The sequence below is a fragment of the Talpa occidentalis genome, unplaced genomic scaffold (assembly GCF_014898055.3).
Source record: "Talpa occidentalis isolate TD23 unplaced genomic scaffold, MPIMG_talOcc4v2.1 talOcc4.10, whole genome shotgun sequence".
In the NCBI taxonomy this organism is placed as follows: Eukaryota; Metazoa; Chordata; class Mammalia; order Eulipotyphla; family Talpidae; genus Talpa; species Talpa occidentalis.
The window spans coordinates 12271108-12293264 of record NW_023600993.1 but is presented as its reverse complement, the minus strand read 5'-3'; the positions used below and the strand labels follow the sequence as shown (position 1 = coordinate 12293264).

General features: G+C 48.3%; 1 protein-coding gene across 2 annotated transcripts in view; it reads left to right on the top strand.

The window, feature by feature from the left end:
• Positions 1–498: 498 nt before the first annotated feature.
• The window catches only part of SH3BP5 (SH3 domain binding protein 5), a 47950-nt gene continuing 26291 nt past the window's right edge, over positions 499–22157 (top strand). The window contains exons 1-2 of one of the 2 annotated variants that reach the window (XM_054689996.1): positions 499–669; positions 3287–3349. In XM_054689996.1, the coding sequence (XP_054545971.1) occupies positions 640–669; positions 3287–3349 (93 nt within the window). In that variant the 5' untranslated portion in view covers positions 499–639. Of the gene's footprint in view, positions 670–1291; positions 1577–3286; positions 3350–22157 lie in introns of those variants that run through there. The other variant, XM_037524564.1, reaches the window with a different exon arrangement.

Here is a 22157-nt window from a genome sequence, read left to right as displayed (position 1 = left end):
GGAAGTTGGCAGGCCTCCCAGCCCCCACTGATCTTCACTGGGCTCTCTGGAGTTCTCTAATGCTCTCTGCTGCACCCCACACCCTGCCCCCTGCTGCTATTCTGTGTTCTCTGCTCTTCTGCTGCTGCCCTTATAAGTGCCTCTCTGGCTCAGGTGTGTCCACTTACACACCACACTCCAGGTCTCTGCCATTGATGCTAATGGGAGGACAGAAAAATTCCGATGACTTCCGTTTACCCTACAAACAGGCTCTACAAAAAGCTGCTCCTTTCTCAAGGGAGCGTGTCTGCAGGACTCAGAGCCGACGGGCTGTGTCACGGTGCAGAAAGAGCACCCTGCATTCATTCCTGTCCTGAAGGAGACAGGCAGCCGCGATGTCCTTCCCTGCTTGGCTAAGGTCTGTGACCTTGTGCTCCCCTGACATCACAGTGGCCCAGAGATTTCATAACAGCATAGATATGCCCCTTCTTTCTTTGGTCTTTTGTGATGTTGAGTTGGAGAGACAGCTCAGGCACCCTGCTTTTTCAGGGGGGCAGGAGACCTCACCATGTCACAAGTCCTTGTACATAGGGTGCCCACTAACAGGGCTGACCTTGGCATCTCCTTGAAGAGTCGGTTCATCCACTCACATCCTGCTCGATGGGTCCTCTGCGCTTCCTGACCATTCAGGTAGGACCTTGGGGGGAACTAAGTGAACCCAGGTGTCTGGGGCTGGGGCTTGGGCTCTGCTGGGTGAGGCCGGGGCCTTGCTATGGGCTCCCTGCGGGGAGCTGCAGCTAGCTTCCCTCTGCTTTTGCATGGATGTGAGCATAGGTTTCACTTCCCTCTTTGGGGGAATCTTGAAGTCGTTACAATTCCCAGACTTCACCCCAAGGGGGAAACACGTGCTTTGGGTGTATACAGTGGGCTGAGCGAGTGTTCAAAGCAGGCCAAGATCACTGAATACAAGATTCCAAAGGTGACTTCAGAGTGGAAATACCCCAATTCCGGGCCATACATTGAATGTGCCTTGGCTCAGGGGGAGGGGGGGTGTCCCGAAAATAGGCGGCCAATGTGGGGGGGGTTTGTGATCTATTGGGGTGCTAAGTTAAAAGCGGGGGGGGCACCCTCATCTCACCCCTCTAGAGGTTTACAGGGAGCTGGGGTTTTGTGACGGCGACGTGGGTAAGGAGTCTGGCCTGGGAAGCGTCAGGACAGCCTGGGGGGCGGCCCTGGCGGGGCTGGGGCGGAGCGGGCGCAGCTGCGCTGACCGCCGCGGCAGAAAGGGGGCGGCCGCACCCACTTCCTCGGCCTGGGCCGGAGCGATCCGCATCCGCGAGCTGCGCCTCCCGGGTGCCGGCCGTGCCCGGCGCTAGCGACCCAGCCCCGGCCGAGCCTGCGGCGCCGGCACCTCCCCGGACGCGCCGAGGCCCCGCGCGGTGGGCGCCCCGCTGCCCGCATGGACGCGGCGCTGAAGCGGAGCCGCTCGGAGGAGCCCCCCGAGGTCCTGCCGTCCGCCCGGGACCTGGAAGAGGAGGAGGAAGAGGGAATGGAACAGGGGCTGGAGGAAGAAGAAGAGGTGGACCCCAGGATCCAGGTAGGGCGCGCGGGGGGCGCCCCGCGCCCGGGGTCCGGGAGCGCTGCCGCGGAGCTCGGCCCTGCGCAGACCCGGCTTCGCAGCCCCCCGCGCCTGCGGTCCGGGGGGCTGGTGGCCGCGGCGGTCCTCGGGCGAGAACAGAGGGTTGGGGACGCGGCTCCCCCACCCTCCCAGGGGGGACCGCAGTCCCGCGTGGATGCGTCCTGGCTGTGGGGGGGGGGTGCCCGCAGACCCCCTCCTGATGTTGCACATCAGGAGGATGTGCAACAAAGAGAAAAAGGGGGGCGGGGGCGCCATGCGGGTCTGGGGGTACCGCGGCGGGCACTGCATAGCTCCCGGGCCTTGGGGGGGGCTCGGCTGGGCCGCTGGGGGGTGGCTGGGCACGGGGGCGCGTCGGCGGGCCCGGCCAGGTGGGCGTCGCCCGCCCCTGCGGCGTGGGCTGGCACCCGAGCCCTGGCACCCGAGCCCCGGCTTCGCAGCCCTCACCTGGCGAAGGTGCCCGGCCTGAGCCATCTTCCTCCTTTTTTGATTCATTGTGAGCAAACTAAAGGGTTTATTGTCACCGATGGCTCAACCCTGCGCTTGGCCTCCAGTGGCTTCAGACGCAGCTTCTCCTTGTTTTGGGGTCCGGCCTGAAGAGAAATCAGGGCAACTGAAGCGCGAAGCTGACGCGCAGAGAAGGCCAGCGGATTGGCCTGGCTTTCTGTGCCTCCATTTCGAAGGCGGATGATTGAAAAATAATTCCCAAGCCGAGATGTGGGGTGACAGCCTCACCTCCTCACCCTCTGAGCAAAAAAGCCCAGTTGGTTCCTCTGCCAGGACCTGTTTTTCCACCCTTTCCATAAATCATTTTTTAAAAATATTGTTTTTAAGCGTGCTTTGCAATTTCTGGAACCCTAATTGGTGTTTCAGTGCACAGATCAATTAAAAGCTCATTTAACTCAGCGGTTGGAGTTTAAAATGGATTGTTTTGGCAGATTAGCAAGATAAAGATCAGGTGGAAACATGTCTGCGTTAGGAATTATTCTATTAATTAAAAACATCCGTTTGTGTTCTTCGTACAGAATTCTGTGAACAGGATTCTTTGTTTGCAGAGTAAAATGAGTTCACATATGCTGGGTACTTTTAACAAAATGCCAGTCTGAATGTTTATTGAAAGGATCAGGATTAAAACTAGTTGTTTTTTTTAAAAAAACAAAACAACAAAACACCAACCTAGTTAGGTAGGTTGAGTAATTGATAGTTTGAAAAGGTTTTCAGCTCTTTATAGAAACATTCTCACCACTGATGGGTTAATGCCAGAATTTTGCCTTTGATTTTAATGATTTCATTGGGTTTATACTTTTGGCTTGGATTTGTTTATTGTCTCCTCTGCAAAGTTCTTGCCAAAAGCTGAAAGTTCCATTTTGATTTGACCATTTGTAACAAGTGGGTTTACCTGAAGCCACATACCTAGAATAAATATTTGCCTTTCTAAGAAAAAACAAATTCTTAGAATCCTATGTATTTCAAGAGGGATGTCATCCAGAAAAGGATTTCAGAAATCCTGACATTTGCTTTTCTAGCCAAGGCTCCACTATTTTCTTTGAGAATTAATACTGACCTGTCCCTCTTCCTAGAAATTTTGCTTGAGTTAATTTTCAGATAGTGGGCTGAGTCATACTGGAAACAAAAGATGAATCCCTTACACCTTTTCTCCCTCTTCATCAGGGGGAGCTGGAGAAGTTAAATCAATCCACGGATGATATCAACAGACGGGAGACAGAACTCGAGGTACGCAAAGCTGGGTGCCTTTTCAGGATGAAGGAGTGTGTGTCCTGCTGACATGAGGCTGGTTAATTTTGTTTTAATGGCTGGTGGATTATTCCTGGCGTCTCTTCCCTCCTCAGAGTTGAGCAATAGCTGATTGTCCAAAAGAATAAAGTACACCGCCAAGCCCAGCTTGTGGGTGGAACACATGTGGATCCAATTTCACATGTTTTTCATGCTGAAAGCTCCGTGGGGCCCAAAGCAAGGGCAATGTGGACACACTTCAGGCCTCAACTTAGTGTGTCTGTGGAAAAGCTGAAAGCACGGGTGGGGAGGGGAACTTGTCCTTTAATAGAGAATAACAAGTCAGCTCACAAAATTTCTTACATTTGTACTTGGAAATACTGTGTTTCTTCAGACTGGTCTGATTTATTTTGGACTGTCCTCCCAATAACTCATCCCCTACCACTTCCCTGATCTTTTCTTTATTGTCTGCTTGTGTGTAGAATACAATTATCTTAATGGTAACTAAAAGCTGTTTAGACCAGGAAGGGCTTTCCTGCTGGGAAAAATCTTGGGAGACTAGAGCTTGATTTGAATTTCATGAGCATCTTCTCACCTGAGTGTAAACAGATTAGTATTCTTCACAGCTACCAATTAGTCCCCATGCTTCTCAGGAGCGGTTGGTCTTACCCTCCATCGGCAAATGTGAACACCCCATATCTACCCCAGAGCCTGCGACTGGTTATCAGAAAGTAGATGGGAGCTCTTGGAAGGGTCTGTTTCTAGTAGTAGGAGAAATAGCAGGGGTGGTGTCAGCTGAAGAGGCAAAGAACACCCCAAGAATGAGTGTGTGGAGGGGGGTAGAGATTTAATCTGCCAGGCCGCCTTGATTTCTGACTGAGTGTCTTGGCCCTGCCAATATCAAATATGGAGGTGGCAATGGGGAGTCAAAGTTTGTTGCTCTTGAGTTGTTAATGAAGGATTATTGCTAATCCCTCTATTCCAATTAACAGATAATGAACACTGTTGTTTTTTTCTCTCAGATGAAGTAAAATCTGCATAAATACATTTTTCACTTATGAATCAAGTATCTTTGGGCAGTTAATCTCTCAGAATCTCAATTTTAATACATTGAACAACAAGAAAAACCCTACAGACAAAAGCCCTAAACCCTAGGAGTTTAGAGGTTGCCATGTCTCTGTCTGATTCCATCCTGTCACAAGGGTCTAAAGAACAGCACTGTCCAATTTGGTAGCCATTAGCCACATAATGGTTATTAGAATTTAAGTTTAATTAAAATTAGATAGACTGATTCCATTGTTATAGAAAGTTCTACTGGCCAAGAGGCACTCAGGTTGCAGTATTGCCTAGGACAGAGCCAGGCCAAGCCCCAGCTCTTCCATTCTGTCATCCCAAATATAAATAGACACGTTGAAAAGTAGTCTTTGGGGGGCAAAGTGTTGATTTATTGATTACACAAACATTCGTCTGCCTACTCTGTCCCAGCCAGCCGGTATTCTGGGCACAGAACAAGAAGATTCCACGTCTTAGTCCTCAGAGCGCTTGCCTTCCTGAGGGTAAATGCAGGCCATCTGTGAACCTTATTTTAGCCCTAATTTCCGAATCCTCTTTCTGAATACACTTAGCTAGTTGTGTGTCACAGGAAACCCCAGGTCAGGTGTTTCCTGCCTTGCTCTGAACAGCACTTGGCAGAGGCAAAGAGAGAGGTGGTCAGAACCGGCCGGTGCCATGGCTGACCTTTCATGTGCTCCGATATCCCAGCTGGGCCTGGAGACATGGAACACCAATGACAGAAGTCTCTGTACCTTGCCTTGTAGCCACGATAAAAGGTAAAAAAAAAAAAAAAAAAAAAAATAACAACAAAAACAAACAAATAACAATTGGAATTAATTTTAATACATGTGGTGTAGCCCAAAATATTCAAGAGAATATAACTGCAACATGAAATCAGCAAAGATCATGAGAGATTTTACATGTGTTTTTGTGCTAAGTCTGCAGAACCTTGTGCATATTGTGGGAGCACACCTCAGTTTAGACAGGCCACGTTCGGGGCTGTGTAGCCACACTTGGCACAGCACCCGGCAGCCCAAGGCCAATCTGTGTCTCCTGTCAGACTTGCAGAGGGCCTGGGGTTTGACCCTCAGTGCAGCTGGGTGCTTGTGTTGCAGAGCCTGGAGGAGCGGGTGGCAGTGCGTGTCTCACGGGCTGTGTTCCTCGAGGTAACACTGGCCACCAATATCCGGGGAGGACTCTGTTGTCCACTGCAGATTTGTGGGTGAACAAGATCACAGGACCTCACCCTTAAGGAGTTCACCTTTTAGTTGACAGTGAGGCGGAAAGGCGGGTGACAACTGCCGAGGGTGATAATTACCATAAAAGCAGTGTGGCAGAGGCAGTGGAGGAGAGTCTCTGGAAGATACCCGGGCAGAACCTGCAGAGGGAGAGAGTCCATGTGCAAGGAGCAGCAGAGGGAGTGAGCATGGGGGCATCTGAGGGGCACGTGCCCCGGGGGTGTGGGGCAGGGAGCAGTCATTGCATAGAGTTGACTCAATTCTTGTTCTTCGTGGGAGTTATTTTCCATCCAGCTGCTGTGAACTTTGAGTGAGTGAAGGCTCAGCCATTGTCCCAGGGATGCATTGTGACCAGGAGCTCACAGGACACTGGCCCTATATTGGGTCCCTGTTAACCCTGTATCCTAGTCCCACGAGCCTCTGTCAACCCACCCATGCATGTCCTTGTGTGTGTTTCTGTTGCAAAACACCTTATTTAATATATATATAGATAAATTTAATATATATTTTGATTTATTAATGTTGAACACATGGCCGACAGTATGACAATTCATGCTGAGCGACGCTTCTGTGCATTTTCTCCATAATGCACATCTCGGCCTCCTGGGGCTTGGGCACTAGACTGCACCCAGTGTGCAATTTGGGAGCCTCTTGGAGAATGTCTTTGCTCTTCCCATTTCCTTTCCCTTTGCCCTTCTATGACTTGGAGTGCCCTCATTTTGTCCGATGCTGATGAAGCCGAATTGGTGACCAGGTTTGTGGGGGCTGCTAATTTACTCATGGAACTTGGCACCCTTGTCCCTGGGGAGCCATAGGCCAAGGTGGGATTCACCTTTAGTCCCCTTCCTTCTCGGCTGTTCAAGTCGGAGATTATCAAAAGACAGCTGGCTGCCAGCCACCAGCCCTGTGGTCAGCTGGACAGCTGCCCCTTCCTGGACCCCTGTTAGCCTCTGGCCTGGTTTGAAGGGTGTTGAGTCCCCTTTGTACTCTGATTTCTATCAAGTGCTGGGACCAGCCTTCTCAGACTATTGAAGGGAATAACCTTTCAAGCAGAGAGGCCCTTGGCTATCAGCCTGATGTTGCAAATTAAGAAAATGTATTTTCCCATAGACACATTGTTTAGTCAGCTTTAATGATTCATTCTTCGAGTATTTATTGATCACCTAATATGTGCTGAGGACAGTTTTAGGTGATGGGGAAAGAGCAGCGAAGAGGGTGGAGGGGACTCCATGTGTTCCTGAGACTTACATTACAGAGAGGGAGAAATGCAGTAGGCAATTAAATACACAGCAGGTGACAGGGTGAACTGTGCTAAGAGAAGGGCAAAGTGGGAAGGGACCTGAGCAGTGTGGGCGTTTGGGCATGAGTGAGGGGATGCAGGCTTGCATAAAGTGGGTGTGAAAGGCTCCCGTGAAAGCATGCCATAGGGGAAGAGAGCCATGAGGGGATAAGCATTCCGGACAGAAGGAACAGCCACTGCTAAGGTGGGGAGGGGGTCGTGTGCTGAATGATGGATGGAGGAAGGTTGGGGGAACTGGGTCATTCAATGAGCAGTAACCCTGCCTGGTGAGGCAATACAAGGAAATTGCTAATGTAATTTAAAAATGCACATCACATTGAACTGTCTTTTTCAAATGTTTGTTAAGACAAGATGGCAGCGCAGAGAATTTCTAAATCTCATTGTAATCAAGGTTGGCAATATTCCTTGCCAATTATTATTATTATTTTTTACCACAATGTTTTCATCATTTCCCTGGCTTGCTGTAAAGACCGGCTGTTCTAGGACAGTGAAATGGTCAAATGGAGGAGGGCAAGGAAGGACACAGCCAGGCCTCCTACCCCCACACAGCTTTTCTGACTCCGTGTAATTAAAATCTGACTTTTCCTGCCTGCCCTTCCTCAGGGAGGCAAAAGCAGCTAATTGTAAATGTTCCTGCTCTTGCCCTTCTGCTTGGGTGGAGATGGGTCTAGGGCAGCCTTTATAGGATGTTTGGAAAAGGCATTGATTCTGACATCTGTTCCTCAAACTTGCAAAAAGTCTGCACCCAGAAACTACTCCTCTGCCCCCCTGAAACATTTCTCTTTGGGGGAAAAGTAAAAACTGTTTTGAAATTCAATAGAAGAGAGAAGGTGGGATAATTTGGAGCAGCCCCTCTTTTCTGTAATGGATTATTAGCTCAAGTCAGGGGGAGAGAAAATTCTTTTCTGACGTCCTGGCACTTTCTGTGTGTGGGAGTGGGCATGGGGGCGGTGAGAGGTTGTGCCCTGGGCTCTTTGAGACTTGAAGAACGTGCTGGGGAATGCTTGAAGGACACCCCAACAAGGGGAAGCCAGACATAAGTGCTTCTTGAAGCTGGCCTGGTGGCAGGCAGGAGCTGGGACCAGACCTCTTTGTAGCCAGGTGAGATCTGGTCCAACTAAGCCAGGCATCAGAGTTGGGGCCTGGACACCCCAAGTGATTGGAGATGGTAGGATAACAGTGTGGATGTAGGAGAGCAACAGTGACAGTCCAGATGTCACCTGCATTGCCCTGGGCAGTGGGGGGTGTAGGGGGGGTGGTGGGCGCTGTTGCTGCCTTGGCCATTGGCTGACTAGTTGTAAAGATAAACGTACTCAAAGTCCCTTTTTAAAAAAAATGTTAGTCTACTACATTTTGTTTTATTTAATTATTTAAAAATGAAGGAACGTCAATGACAAGCAATCTAGATAGTTAATAAAAATGTGATGTGAATGGAAAGAATAAGTCTCTGCAAAGATTATAATTCTGTGCAGTTCTGACCCCGGGAGCTGGTCCCAGGAGCTGACTCTTGCTGGCGGTGGGTAAGGTGGGACTCAGGCTTCCTGCTTCAGAGACCATCCTCCCCGACCCCCACTGCTGCTGGCTGTCAGGGGAGAGTGACTTTGTTCCAGCAATTATACTTGTGGGAATTTATCCTAAAGCAGTAACTGGGCAGGGCTGCAGGCCCCCGAGTGCCTGTGGAAGCATGGTTTTAAATCTTGGGAAATCTTTAAATCTAAATGACTATCAATAGGGGATTAAAAATAAATACTAGGCCCAGGCAATGACTGCTAGACTCTAGACTTCAGAGGACGCCATAGCTTAGCGTAAAAAGCACATCAGTGTGAAAAAGCAGGGTCTGGAAGAGCGTGTAGTAAGTGCTATTCTCCAGAACGTGTTTCATGGCAGAGGAATGCCTCCAAATGCCCAGGCCCATTGTTAGTCTGCTGAGAGGTGAGCAATGTGTGAATTGTCTGTATTTTCCTTTCTTTCCTTACTTGTATTGAATTTGTATTTATTGTTAGAGAGAAAAAAAGACCAAAACCCCAATCCTAGGGAAGGGTAGGAGACAGGGTTTTGGTGTCAGTTGACTGGGTTAGAATCTGAGGTCTGCTGACAGTGGGGGCTCTTGACCCCTTGGGGACTGATTCCCCTCCTCTAGGACTTGGGGTTGTGATTCTTACCCCACCCCGGGGAACCAGGAGGACCGGAGGACGCGCTGTGTGAGGGAGGGCTTTGAGAGCGCAGGCCTGGGGGAAGCAGGGCCTGCCTGCACGCGGGGAGCTGGTGTGGAGAAGCCCCAGCCAGATGTCCAATGTCAGGGCCAGACCTGCTGTGGGCTTGGCGATGGCTCCCCTTTCCCCAAAGGCCTCGCCATGATGTCTCTTTTTTAGAGATTGGTTCTGGGCGAAGGGCCAGTGAGCGGGAGCATGCAAGCCAGGGAGGTGGCAGGATGGACTTTCAGTCACTGGAGCAGCCGGCCGCCCCTCTGTGGCTACTCTGCTGGGAGGTGGAGATAAGTTTGTTTCTCTGAGTGAGCCCGGCTTTGCCTGGCACAAGATAGGAGCGCAAAGATGCTGCCACTGGTCCTTAACAGTAGAGCTCTGTTCCGAGAAATCGGTCTTTAGAGGACTTCATCCAAGTGCGAGCGTCGCAGAGGGTAATGACCTGAAGCTGGACGGCCCAGCCTACTGTAGACGTGGGCCGAGCAGGTTAGCCTCTTAGGACCACTGTTGCACACACAGTCCCTTGTTGTGCTGTTGGTCTGTTGTGGCAAAATGTGGTTAAGAGACAATAGACTATCGTTGAGTGAATGAGTCACTAACGCCTGCTCCCCATGGTTGGGGGAACTCGGGCAAGTTACTTACTGTCTCCGGACCTCAGTTTCTTTATTCCAGTGATGCCGCCTGTCAGGCCACGGGTGAGCACTACTGCCACCGTTACCGGAGCAGGATAGCAAGGCTGCAGCATGCAGTACAAGCAGGAGGACATGCCCTCATTTTTGTGTCTGCTCTATGCAGGCCCTGCTCCAAGCCCTGGGCATACATGAGATCATCATGGCATCATCTTCATTTTGCTGAGAACAAAACAGAGGCCTAGAGAGTTCAAGGGCCTTGTTCCAGGGCAGGCGCTCAGCTTTGGCTCTGTTGATATGTGGGCCGGATGTACGTGAGGGGCGGTCCTGTGCTTCGGAGGGCACTCAGCAGCATCTGCTGTCTAGATGCCAGTAACCCCAAACCACCCCCTCCCCAAGCCTCATCCCCTTGATGTGCCTGACAACCAAGCACCTTTCCAGACCAGCAAGTGTCCCCTGGGGTACAAACTTGTGCCCAGTTGGAAACACTGCCCTAGAGCACTGCCATCCAGCGTGGTCCCGGGCACAGCAGCCTCAGGAGGACGTGGGAACTGGGTAGAATTGCAGTACCTTGGGCCCCACCCAGAACTACTGAATGGGAATCCCTAGGGTGGCTTTCAGGCCTCCATCTGAACCAGCACTGCCTGTTTCATGCCCTTCGCAGCACCCTTGCTCCTTGCGCTTATTCAGCTGTACCACAGCCATTTGTTGACTTGTGAACTTGTCTGGCTGCCCGACTCGACCTGGGCCCTACAGGGCGGGGCTGGGCCTCCCAGTCTACGTGTCCGCAGCGTTGCATGCAGCACCTGCACGAGGGATGTGGTGAATGTGGAAGTGAGGGCATGTTACTGTATGGGTCATCAAGGCCCCCGTGGACACGTGGCTCACAGCGTCGTCAGATCGTGTCCCAGCAGGCAGGTCCCTTTACCCACTGCCTGCTCTGGCTTTGTGTTCTTAATGCCAAGCCAACCCCAGGGCACAGTTGTGACATTGATAAAGTGTCACCTGTTTCCTCCCTGCCCTCCCCAAAGTCCCTCTCTCGCAGAGTCTTAGATCTTGATGGCAGAAATTTCCCTCTTGGTTGGAAATGCTGGTGTTTTGAAAGTGACTTCTTACATTGAAAAAAGGATGGTGTGTGTGGATGTGGACAAAATCTATTTAGCAGGGAAGTGTTAGGTAATAAAACTATAAAGAATATCTAAAATATGGAGAGTCTGTAAAACCATGCAGAGTATATGCATACGAGGGAGGAAAGGTCTAGAACAGAGTGATTCACAGTATGGTTTGCAGGCTATGACCCACGTGTTGCTCATTAAGTCCAATAGTAAGTACAGAAATCAAGAGCAAGACTTTAGAAAATTTTTTTAAAGCAGTGTGACATTTGTTTTTGTTGTGTTTCATGGAAGTGTTGATTTGCAGTGGGCTGGAGAGGAAAAGATCCATGACCACACCATTTGAGAAGCAGGGCTCTAGAAAAATGTACCCTCAGATGTTATGAGTAGTCACTACTCGTTGCTAAGAATGCTGGTGATTTTTCATTTCTGTGTTTTCTGAATCAACTACAGTGACCATATTTTATCACCTTTATAGTCAGGGTATGGGGGTGGAGACGCAGCACTATTATAAAAAGATGTCTTTATGAATCAAAGAAATGAACTCCAATGGAAGGAATTTTAGGAACTAGGAAGGCTGGTGGAGGAAAATATTCAGATTGGTAGTCCCAGCCTTAATTGTAAATAAACCCTGATGTGGGTGGGTTTGCTTGGTGAATTACTGTATTGTTAAGCTCTTTGTGGTAATTCATAGATAGAAGGATGAAAATACAATTTTAGGATTGTCTACAGCCAAGAAACCCTCACTTAGAAAATTTTGAAAAATCACCCAAATTTAATTGTGGAAAACATTCCAAATAATAAGACTATTAAGCTATTCAAACTTAATTGCTGTGTGTATTTGAGGACAAGCATGATTTCTAAGTGGAGGAAGACCCCCAGGTACAGGCGGATGCTACTGCCCAGTCTCACGCACTGTTACAGCCACATTAGCAAAATGATATTGTATGGGCTGTTGGTGAGAATGGAGCAATTGCTATCTAATCTTGAAATGGACTCTGTTGTTTAAAAACAAAACAAAACTGGCTGTGTCTTCTTTTTAAACTCTGAAAAGCAGTGAAATAATACTTGAAATTCCCTGCCCCTCTGCTGGAATCCATTGTGGAGCTGTGGGTGTCTGTGACGGTAGCACATAGCACCTGCATCCCCAGGTTTATCCAAGGGGCCTTCTCTCTCACTCTGAGATGTTCACGGGTGTCACCACCTCAAGAGAAGAAAGGCCGTCAGTGTTGCTAGAGCCCTTGTTCTGGTGGTTGATAGAATCTTCCAGTCCCCAAGGTGGGAGACAGACCTGTGGTCCCTGTGGAATGCAGCCTTTTAATATCGAGCTGTTCTGTTTCCTTCTGAGTGTTTGTTGTGGGGACTTTTAGCATGGCGGTCTATGTGTGTTTTGGCTGGATGAATTAAATATCTATTGAACCTCATCCTTTGGCAGACAGCCCAGTTATCTTTGCCCAGCCCTCCTCTTCGAGACTGGTAAGACTTTATTGCTTTTATGCAACACATGTTAACCAAGCGTCCTGCATGATTTGCAAAGCAGCTCTTACGGAGCTCAGAGAACCGGCCTCTTCCATTTCCTTACGGGAAGATGGGAACAAATTTTATGTTTTCGTTGCCCAGTTTTTTCCTTTCCTCTGTTTCACTGGATTATCTAAAAGATATTGTTTGCCCTGATAGACACAGCCCCGGGGAGACAATGAGAGGAATAGCCTCTGTTTACTGCAGCCAAGCCCACTTAATGTAAACTGTTATTGTTTACCATCAAATTCGACCAAAGCATGATGAATTGGGGTTTGGTTGTTTTCATCCAGCCTTCCCTGTTGTTTCCAGTAAGCAAACAGACTCCCGCTTTATTTAGAGAGCTTTGAAGCCTGTGGATTTAGTGGTCTCTCCTGCAGTTTGTGGCTTTATTGGAAGAAGAGGTGAAATGGAGGTGACGTTCTTTGTTGTACTGATTACTATCTACCTAGAAATTTACCCCAAAAGTTCACAGCTTGAAATAACTGCTTTATTTTGCCCATGCTAGGCAGGTCAGGAATTTGGAGAGGGCTCAGCTGGGTGGTTCACAGGCAGTAACGATCAGGTATCATTTGGGGGCTTGGTCACCTGAAGCCTTCACGATTGGATTGGTCGTCTGAGGAGGTTCCCACACCCCATCCTTCAGAGGACGCTGGCTCTGGGCTGGGAGCTTTGCTGGGCCTAACCATAGTGCTCATGTAAGAGGGTGGTCTTTCTAGTGTGGTGGTCTCAGGTACTCTGACCTCTTGGGTCTGGCTTCCCTCTCAGGTGGAAGCACGGCAGTCCTTTCTGCCCTAGCCTGGATGTCCTGTGGCAGCGCTTGAGTTCTGTTTCAGGCAGTCACAAGCCCACCCCCACTCCAGAGGAGGGGATAGACGCCATCTCTTGATGGAAGCAATGCCAAAGACTTTGGAGCCCTGTTTCAGAAGGGCTACTTCAGGGCAGGGATGGAGAGATGGGCTTGTGTGAGGCCTGCAAGACAGCATTTTCATTCTCTCCGTAAACAACCACAGCATGTCTGGAGTCGCTTTCATGATTAGTGGGCCAGCAAAGCGTGGACTTTGGCTAGCACTGCTGGTGACCCTCTTGAGAGCCGGCTACATTAACAGCAAGAGGGAGGGAAGAAGCTTAGTTTTTGCTGTAAGTCATCTTCTAGGGGATTCTTTGTCGCTTTGCCCATTTCTTCAAAACTTTGAGAGACATTATCACCTGGCTTCAAAGGCCTGTCAGAATCAATTAGTGGAGCCAACCTGGAGCCAGAAGTACAATAGCTGGGCAGACACTTTACAAATTCTGGGGAAAGGTTCTAAGTCTCCACGGGCAAGTCGTGACATGCTGTTTTCTTTTCTGCCACCTGCTTTGCTAGCATCTTCACTGGGGGAATAGAATCCCGGAATTGCATGCATTTTGCTAGAACGTGGATCTGCTCCGCAAGTTGGGACTTGCTGAAGCAAATCACACTTTAATGCTTTGAAATGCTGGGTCGCAGAAGCATACGAAAATTTGTTTTGGAGCCAATAGAGACCTAAGCTTCATGGAACTGGGCTTTGGGGGTCAGGAGAGCTTGGTTTGAATCCTCCTCCGCCTCTTTGCTGTTTTTCAAAAGTTTATTACATGCTAAGTATTGTGCTAAGTGTTTTATACGGTATTCTCAAAACAGCTCTTGAAGACATTGATGAGAAATGGAGGCTCTGAAAGATTTGAATTAGTTCTCCCAGCTCATGTGGCTAGTGGGGAGGGAAGCCAAAATCAGAACCCAGGAGTCCCAGGCTGGAGCCCATGCCCTTCAATGGATTTGGGATGTTTATGAGTGTGGAGGAGACTTGTTCTGAGACCCTGGATGAGGCTGATAAGATTGGAAAAAAGCTGGTCTAGGATTTAAGGAACCCGGTTTTCAATCTTTGGCACTTATGGTTACATCCTTGAGAGAGTAACTTGACCTTATGAGGTCTCAGTTACCTCATCTGATAAGTGGGAGCAACTGAGCTAAAGGAAGGACAAATTATTTTCCAGCCCTGCTATCATCTGACTGAGGTTTTTATTTAATCTAACTCTATGCTGAATGAATTGTGAATCACTCTGTTTTCTGGATGATACAGGAAATACAAAGGCTCTTTGGTCAATCTGTGCATTAGAGCTAACATTTTATTGTTATTGAGGCAATACTTGCACATAGCTTTTTAAAAGGTCCCTGAGAAGTTTTAATCATTTTAATGGAAATGAGAGACCTCTGTCTCATTCCCTCCTACCCCCAGTTCTGCTCCTGTAAGCAGCCCCATGTAACATTTCTAGTCATTTCGTCTGGTTTCTTGTCTCTCAAGTTAGAGGATCGGGTTTTGACTCTGGTTCTTTTGCACCCTGTGCCCTCCTTCCCTTCTGTGTTGATTAGCTGCAGTCAGGAGGATGGTTAGACAAAGGCCAGCAGAGGTGAGACGGCCAGCTTGCCTGGAACGCCATGGTGGACGCTTACAGGCTTCCAACAGAGGTCACGCTAGTGAGCTCCGGAGCCTTCCAGGGCTGGGCTGGGCTCTTGTTGCTCTGATTCTAAAGCTCTTATTTATTTTAAAATGGATGTCATGTGGGTGGTAGTTGAAACACTACCCCGCGACACATGTACCAGTTGTGCAATCCATCCGAAGTCCAATATTTGCTGATTTTTGAAAAAAGTGTGGTGTCTGTTAACGTTGGGTAACAGTGCTGTATAAGCTTCAGGTGTGCAGTTTCTCACCTTGCCATCTGCCCATACCACGCCACACTTACACCAAAGGTCTGCCATCACCGGGTCTGCCCTTCCCACCCACCTTCTGCCCCTTTCCCCTGGTAACCACCATTCTGTTGTCAGAATCGAAGGGTTTGTTTTTATATATCTTCTTGCTTTGTTTCTTATCCTCCTACATGTGAGTGAAATCACACGGTGTTTGTCCTTCTCTGCCTGATTTATCCACCGAGCATAACCCCCTCAAGGTCCTTCCATGCTGCTGTTCCATGCAGTGGCAAGTTTGTTTTTTTTTTAACGGGTCTTGAGTTTGAGGAACTATAGTAGGCCTCTTGGTGTAAACATGGAAATAGTTCATTTGTGATTAAATTCAGTGAAATGCTGTGGTTTCAGAAATTTGCTTTCTCTGCATAAAGAATCCTTTGGGTTTAAAAACATGGTTGGCCATCAATGAAAATCTTTGGGTCCTATCTGTCTTTCCAGGGTGTGTGTGCGCGCGCACGTGCACATGGACACACATGTAGGATTGTTATCTAACTTCAGTCCCTCCTCCAGGGCCTCTTACCTCGTAGGACTGACCCTTGTACCCAAAGGTTTAAAGAGCTTAACAGGCTTTTTCCCTTGTGGTGCTTCGAACCTTGGACTATTGAAACTTCTTTTTTTGTAATTGGTTAAATTTCACTCTAGCAGCTAGTGTTTATGTAACATTAACAAAAAAAAAAAAGGATGAACAGGAGTCTTTTCCAAACTGACAGATGTTCTACAGAATAACTGGCTCCTATGATTCAAAAATATCAAGGCCATGAAAGACAAAGACAGAATAACTGTTTCATGTTATAGACCAGAGAGACAGAACAGCTAAATGCAAGGTGTCAATCCTGGGCCAGGGAGATAATTTTTCCCCTTTCCTGTAAAAGACATTAGTGGGGGAGTTGATGCAACTTGAATGCGGGTTTCAGGCCAAATGAATAGCATCGTATCAGTGTTAACGTTCTGGTTTTGATCATTGTACCCTGCTTATGTAAGAGAAAGTCCTCATGTTTAGGAAATATGCAGTCAGCTGTTTCAGAGTCAAGGGGCTTCCTGTTTACAGTTTACCTTCATTTTTTCCAATTCTGAAATTATTTTAAATGAAAAAGAAAGTCTTCATTCCCAGACCTACCAGCTGCCTTAACTCAGCCTCCAAATGGCAGTGCCCCCCCGCCACCCCCCTGCCAATGGACTCTGTTTTGTTTTCTATTTTTCCCTTGAAGTCACCTTGCAGTCTAACAATGTACAAGTTTCAGGTGAGAGTCATTAAGGGCTTCCTAGGCTGGAGCTCCAAAGGAAGCTGCAAAGTCCCTTGTGGCAGGACAGCTGAGACAGGCTGTAATGTTCTGGGAGATGAGACTGGGCGCTCCCTCCTTATTTAGAAACATTCTGTTGTCAAATCAGAGTCTCAGCCAGAGCCCTTCTATCCAAGTGAATCACTTGGACCGAAAGGAGCTCCATGGCCTTTATTAACCTTAGAAGAGGGAAACTTGCGGGAGGAAACCATGTTGGCCGCCATCTTGGCTAACTATGCTTTTTTCCCTCTCAGTGGGGGGGGGGCTCTCTAGATGGTTCAGAACCAGACAGACTGTGGTACAATGTGAGGAGAGGAGGGGGAAAGGATCTGGCCTTGTCACTGGGACTGTGGCTGCATAGGTGTGCCCCTGGGCCTGGAGCTGGGCAGTGTCCCAACTGGGGTTCAACCCTTCTGCTTTGTTTCACAACTACTCAAACAACTTAAACAAGAGAGATCATTTTCTGACAGGTTGCAGGAATCTTTCATGGAACCCAAAAGGGAAGTGTTGGGAGCCTTCCTCACAGGCAGACGACACGTCCCAGTTTGCTCTGACTGGCCTGGTTTATGCCTGTTGTCCAGGCTCACAGTGTCCACTGCTCACAGTGCCCCTCCTTGCTGTCAGGAGTGCCTTGGCAGACAGACACCATATGATTCACCTAGGTCTGGTATATAGAGGAGCCAAACATGCAGATTAATAAAACAAAATAAACTCTTGGACTATTAGACCAATTAGTGGTTGCTGGAAGGGAAGGGGAAAGAGGGTAAATTGGGCAAAGGGAGTCAATTGTATGGTGAAGGATAGTTGCATCTTTGGTGGTGAACTTATTGTAGTAAATACACATACTGATTTTTTAAAAGATTTATTTATGCATATAAGAACTGGGGTACAGGCCAGAGGTGTTGGGGGGTGAGAGGAGTCACCAGAGACAAAGTGGGGAGCAGAACAGGCAGACTGACTGAAATACACTGCTGAGGGGAGCAGCGGGCAAGACAGGAGAGGTCTGCTGCGCCATGTGTGTTGCTCCCTGGCAGGCTAGGGAGCGAACTCAAGCTGCAGTAGCTGTGGATAGCTTCATAGGTTGCGTCTCACCCATTGTGCCACCAAGGAGGCCCCACATATTGATTTTTAATGAACTTATATGAATTTATAATGCAATGTGACTTCAATTAAAGAAAGTAAAAATTATGACAGTTTCAGTGCTACACCCAATGCTACAGCCATTTAAGAACAAACACCTTCTGTACATACTATTTATTCTGTCTTTTCCTTCACATTGACTCACACTTTCTTTGAGAAGGAGAATTCTTGCGCACAAGTGGAAAACCATCACGTTTATCAAAGCAAGTTTTTTATTGAAGAATAATATGTACAGAAGGGAATGTGCCCAACTCATAGGGTGCTTGGTAACTTTCAAAGCAATGCTGTTCTGTAACCAGTCAATTTATTGTTTTGCTTATCAAATTCTAGCAGATGCTCCCATGGTGGAAGGCACTTTGCCTGGACCAGCTCCCCCTTTCTTAAAAACAAGATTAGCTAATATAAAGAAGGACTGAAGGTGCTGTGAAGAGATGAGGCATTCTCCTTGGCACACTCAAAGGATTAAAGAAAGATGGGAGTTACTGAAAATACATGGGTATTTCTCCTTTGAGAGGCCTGTGGGCAGGCCCAGAGGGCCTGGGGGAGTCCCAGCAGCATCGAGACTTTGGCCTTTGTCCCTGCATACTCTGTAACCACTGACTGCCCCAGGGAGCTTTTGCCTTTGTGGGTCAAATCCATTAATATTTACCATGTTGGAAATGAAAACTACGAAGTTTAAAAACTTGTTTCACTCATTAGAATTACAATAATAAACCGATTGCACGTCAAAACAATACATTTTATGAAAAAAATTTTTTCCCAAACGAAGTAATTCACAAGAAGAAAGTAGTTGTCTCTTTTGTGAGTCTCTTTCAGCTCGGGCTTCGCAGAGCCTTGTTCCCATAGCTGCTCTGTATTCTGTTTCTTGCAATGTCATATGTCGAATGACCTCTGGAAAAGTCCACTGAACACTCATGAGAGAATGAGGATGAAAGAGAAAAATAAGACTGACTTGATTATGAAAATGGTTTTGACTTTGTGCACTCCTAGAAAAGGTTTCAGGACCACCCCCACTGCCACCCCCAGTGCCACCCTGTGGTCCCTTGGACCACACTTTGAGAACCATTGGTGTCAGTAAAGCTACAATGGACTACAGACTCGGTTTTTTGCTTTTTTTTTTTTTTTGTCTGAAGTTCAGTACTGTCAAGTGTGACCTCAGTAGAGCGAGCACCTCTCTCCCTGCCCCCACCCTCTTATCTGGAGACTGGGGAGTCATTGGTGGTTCTTGCTGAGCCTGTCTCACGGGGTTGTTAGGCGGCCCAGGTTGTACCTGTGAGATCTTTCTGCAGACCGAAAGCACGGTGCTTTGCAAGGGCTTTTGAAGTATGGCGTCATCTTTAATTTGTAGGGAAGTTATTTAAAAAACTGACACCCTGTTCTAATCTCCCTTGCTTCTGGGGTGGTCTCTGTGAAGGGACAGGCCATCTTGCTCCGCTTCCAAGGGAGATCATGGACACTTGGGTGACTGATTGACCAGAAAACCCTAAAGAGAGACACTTGCCCCCCATGTGGTGACACTGGGTGTTTCCACGGTGTGCTGGTGGCTTTGGCTTATCTGGGCTGCGTATCAGATCCAGGCCTGTATTTTTGACACACTGACACATTCAAATGGGAGACTATGCTACATTCAGCCTTTCTTTACTTGAATACGTTGCCCTCAGTCTGAGTCACCTAATGGATGCGACACAGTTTTCTGATTTGAACATCTGAGGCATCATGCAAGCAGAGGGAGCTCTTTTAGAACGCCTTCAAGTGCTGATCCAAAAAAAATTCTGGTAAACAGCCTTGGATGGAAAATGGCTTGTTTTTCCTGACTAGTAAAAGATCTGCTTGTTCTCCCAAGGTGAGTTTGTACTTCTAAACTGCTCCCCTCCATGGGTCATTGACTGCAGAGATAACAGTTGGTTTTCTCTGCCCCAGACATCCCTGGAAGCAACCTGCACTCTAATCTTGGGAGACATATTTGCTTGTGTTTGTAGGAGACCTAGAACTGTGGTCAAATATTTCCCTAAACTAGGAAATAAGGCAAAAAGCACAGGATCAATTGAGGTAAACTGACTTTAAGCTGTGGCAAACTGGCTTTAAGATGGATTCAAAGAAATGGGTTTTGTAGGTTTGGCTGAATTAAGTTCCGTGGTCTCTACGCCTTGCAAATGTGGCGTGGTTGGCAGGGGCAAAGGCCCTCTAGCATTAACCTGTGAGCTACGGCGCTTCCCCGTGGGGTGCACTGTGGGCTGACTCTCCCCTCCCCATCTGCATTCCTATACCTTCAGACTTTTTTCAATCAGTTTTTTAAGGCTTCATTCAATTGCAAGTGATAGAAATCCAATTCCAGCTGGTATCAATAAACCAGAAAGCAGTGGTGATAGGTGAGGGGGTTGTGCTGTGCAGGATCCAGGAAAGTGTAGTATGGGGTTAGAACAAGCAGTGAAGCATTGCTTGGTTCAGAAACTCAGGTGTTAATGGGATGTCCCTCCCTGCCCCTCTCCTCTCTCTTGGCCAGGCTCTCTCCTCATAATGCCAAGATGGCTGCCTACTCCTCTAGGCTTTCATTCCATCCTCTCAGCCATCTCAATGGGGAAAAGTTCTTCAAAAAATTTTACAAAAGCCCCAGAAGTTTCATTGGTTCTGGTGGGTCACATGACCTCTCAGTAATCACTGAGGCTAGGAATATCCATGTCTGATTGGCCAGACCCGATGCATGTTACCACTTCTGGGACAAGGGTGAAGGAAACTGGAGCTATGATATTGGGCAGCAGGAAAGGTTTTAATTTGTAGGCTCCCGTACTTCAGTATTAGTGGAGAATTGTTACTCAACTAGCCATGATCCTCTGTGGAATAAGAAAAGAACTGGGTCCTTCTTATCGGGGAGAAGACTAGCTTTGGTTTGCACTTGTAACTTGTCTTGGGTGAAGAGGCCTGGTGGCGGCTGGATGTCAGCCAGTCGAGCTGATCCAGGCAGCACAGCCCCACTGACTGAGTGCAGCACTGGTGTCGAATCCGGTCTCTGGGGCTCACTACCTTTGGATGGTCACACACTTACCCAGGCTGCTGGGCTGCCCATCAGAATCACTGAGCAGCTCAGTTCCATTGCTCAGTGAAACCCCAAGCTGATCAGGTGACACCTCTGCTTAAAAATCCACCACTGTGCTTGACCACAGTTACCCCAAAAGGAAGAGAAAACCAAAGCCACTAGTATTCCATCCTCCCACTCCAGCTTTACTTTCTCCTGCTCAGTAGATTAACACATCTTATTAACTGTTTGTTTACGTAGTTACTTCTGTGCCTCTAAGAATGGTGCTTTGTGTGGCTGCTTCCTGATCTCAGCTCTAACCTGTCAACGTCCTGCTGTAGAAGATTGTAGAGTCTTGGGTGCAATTGTAGAGTCTTTCCTCTCTGTCCCCACTACACACCCACTTCCCCACCCCCTTTCTTCTCTGCCCAAGGACCTTCGTTCACGTGCCCTGGCTGTAGACGAGCTCTTCACAGTGGAGCCATCCAGGAAACCAGGACCGCCTTGGCATTCTGGGGCAGAACGGCCTCCTCAGCTGTTTCTGATGGGCGGTACATCAAGATTCACGTTTATAAAATCCACCATGTCTTCCCAAGTCCTTCAGCCTCTAAAGACTCTTCTCGACTCTGTCTGGTGAAATCCCCCTTTCTTCCAGGCCTGGCTTGGATGACACTTTGGGTGGCCTTACGTGTGTGTGTGTGTGTGTGTGTGTCTGCTGGTCACACTACATGGCCTTTAATTATTTGCTGCTTGAGTTTGGATCTTGGCTGTGCCTGTTCTCCGTTCTGGGACCGTGGGCGGTTACCCTCTCTGTGTCTCAATTTCTCTGTGTGTCGTATGTAGTGACGGTAGCACCTCCCTGCTGAGGCTGTTTGGCAGTTGCATGCATTGATGCAATAAAAGCATTTAGAATGTAAGCTGTCCGTCTGCTCCAGAGTTGGTGGGTTATAGTCACCAGTGCCCAGAATAGCTCCTGGCAAATCAGAAGCCCCCGGGGGCTGGGCAGGGAACCTAAATGAGAGAAGTGGGCTGGTGTGGTTCAGGCACTGGGTGTGTGTGTGGGGTGGGTGAGGGGACCAGGAAGGGCTATCCCTGTTGATGGGGGCATCTTCTCTACTTCTGGCCAGCTGTGGCCACGTAGGAAGGGGGCCCAGTATTGCCCAATTATCTGATTTTTATTTTTTTTTAATGAGAAATTTGAGAATCCATTTAAAAAAAAAAAGGATTTTCCTGGCAGTTGGTACACAGCATATAGGGCAAAGGTACTAAGCCTGTTGACCTACAGGCCACTGGTTTGGGACCCAGTTCCCATTTGTGGCCCAGTTTCCCATGGGTGTGACCTGCCTGTACCGCATGGGACCTAACCTGGCTCTTAGCTTTCTCGTTTGCGGTCTGGGTATAGTGAGAACCGGTGCTGCCTCCCACGGGGGTGACTTGGAGGGTTCGGTCATGCGTGTGAGTGTATTTGCAAAAGCCGCTGTCTACACAGCCTAATGGGTGGTTACATCTGTCATGTCAGTTACCCAGTCTCGACAGACCTCTCGGGGATTTCTGACAGTC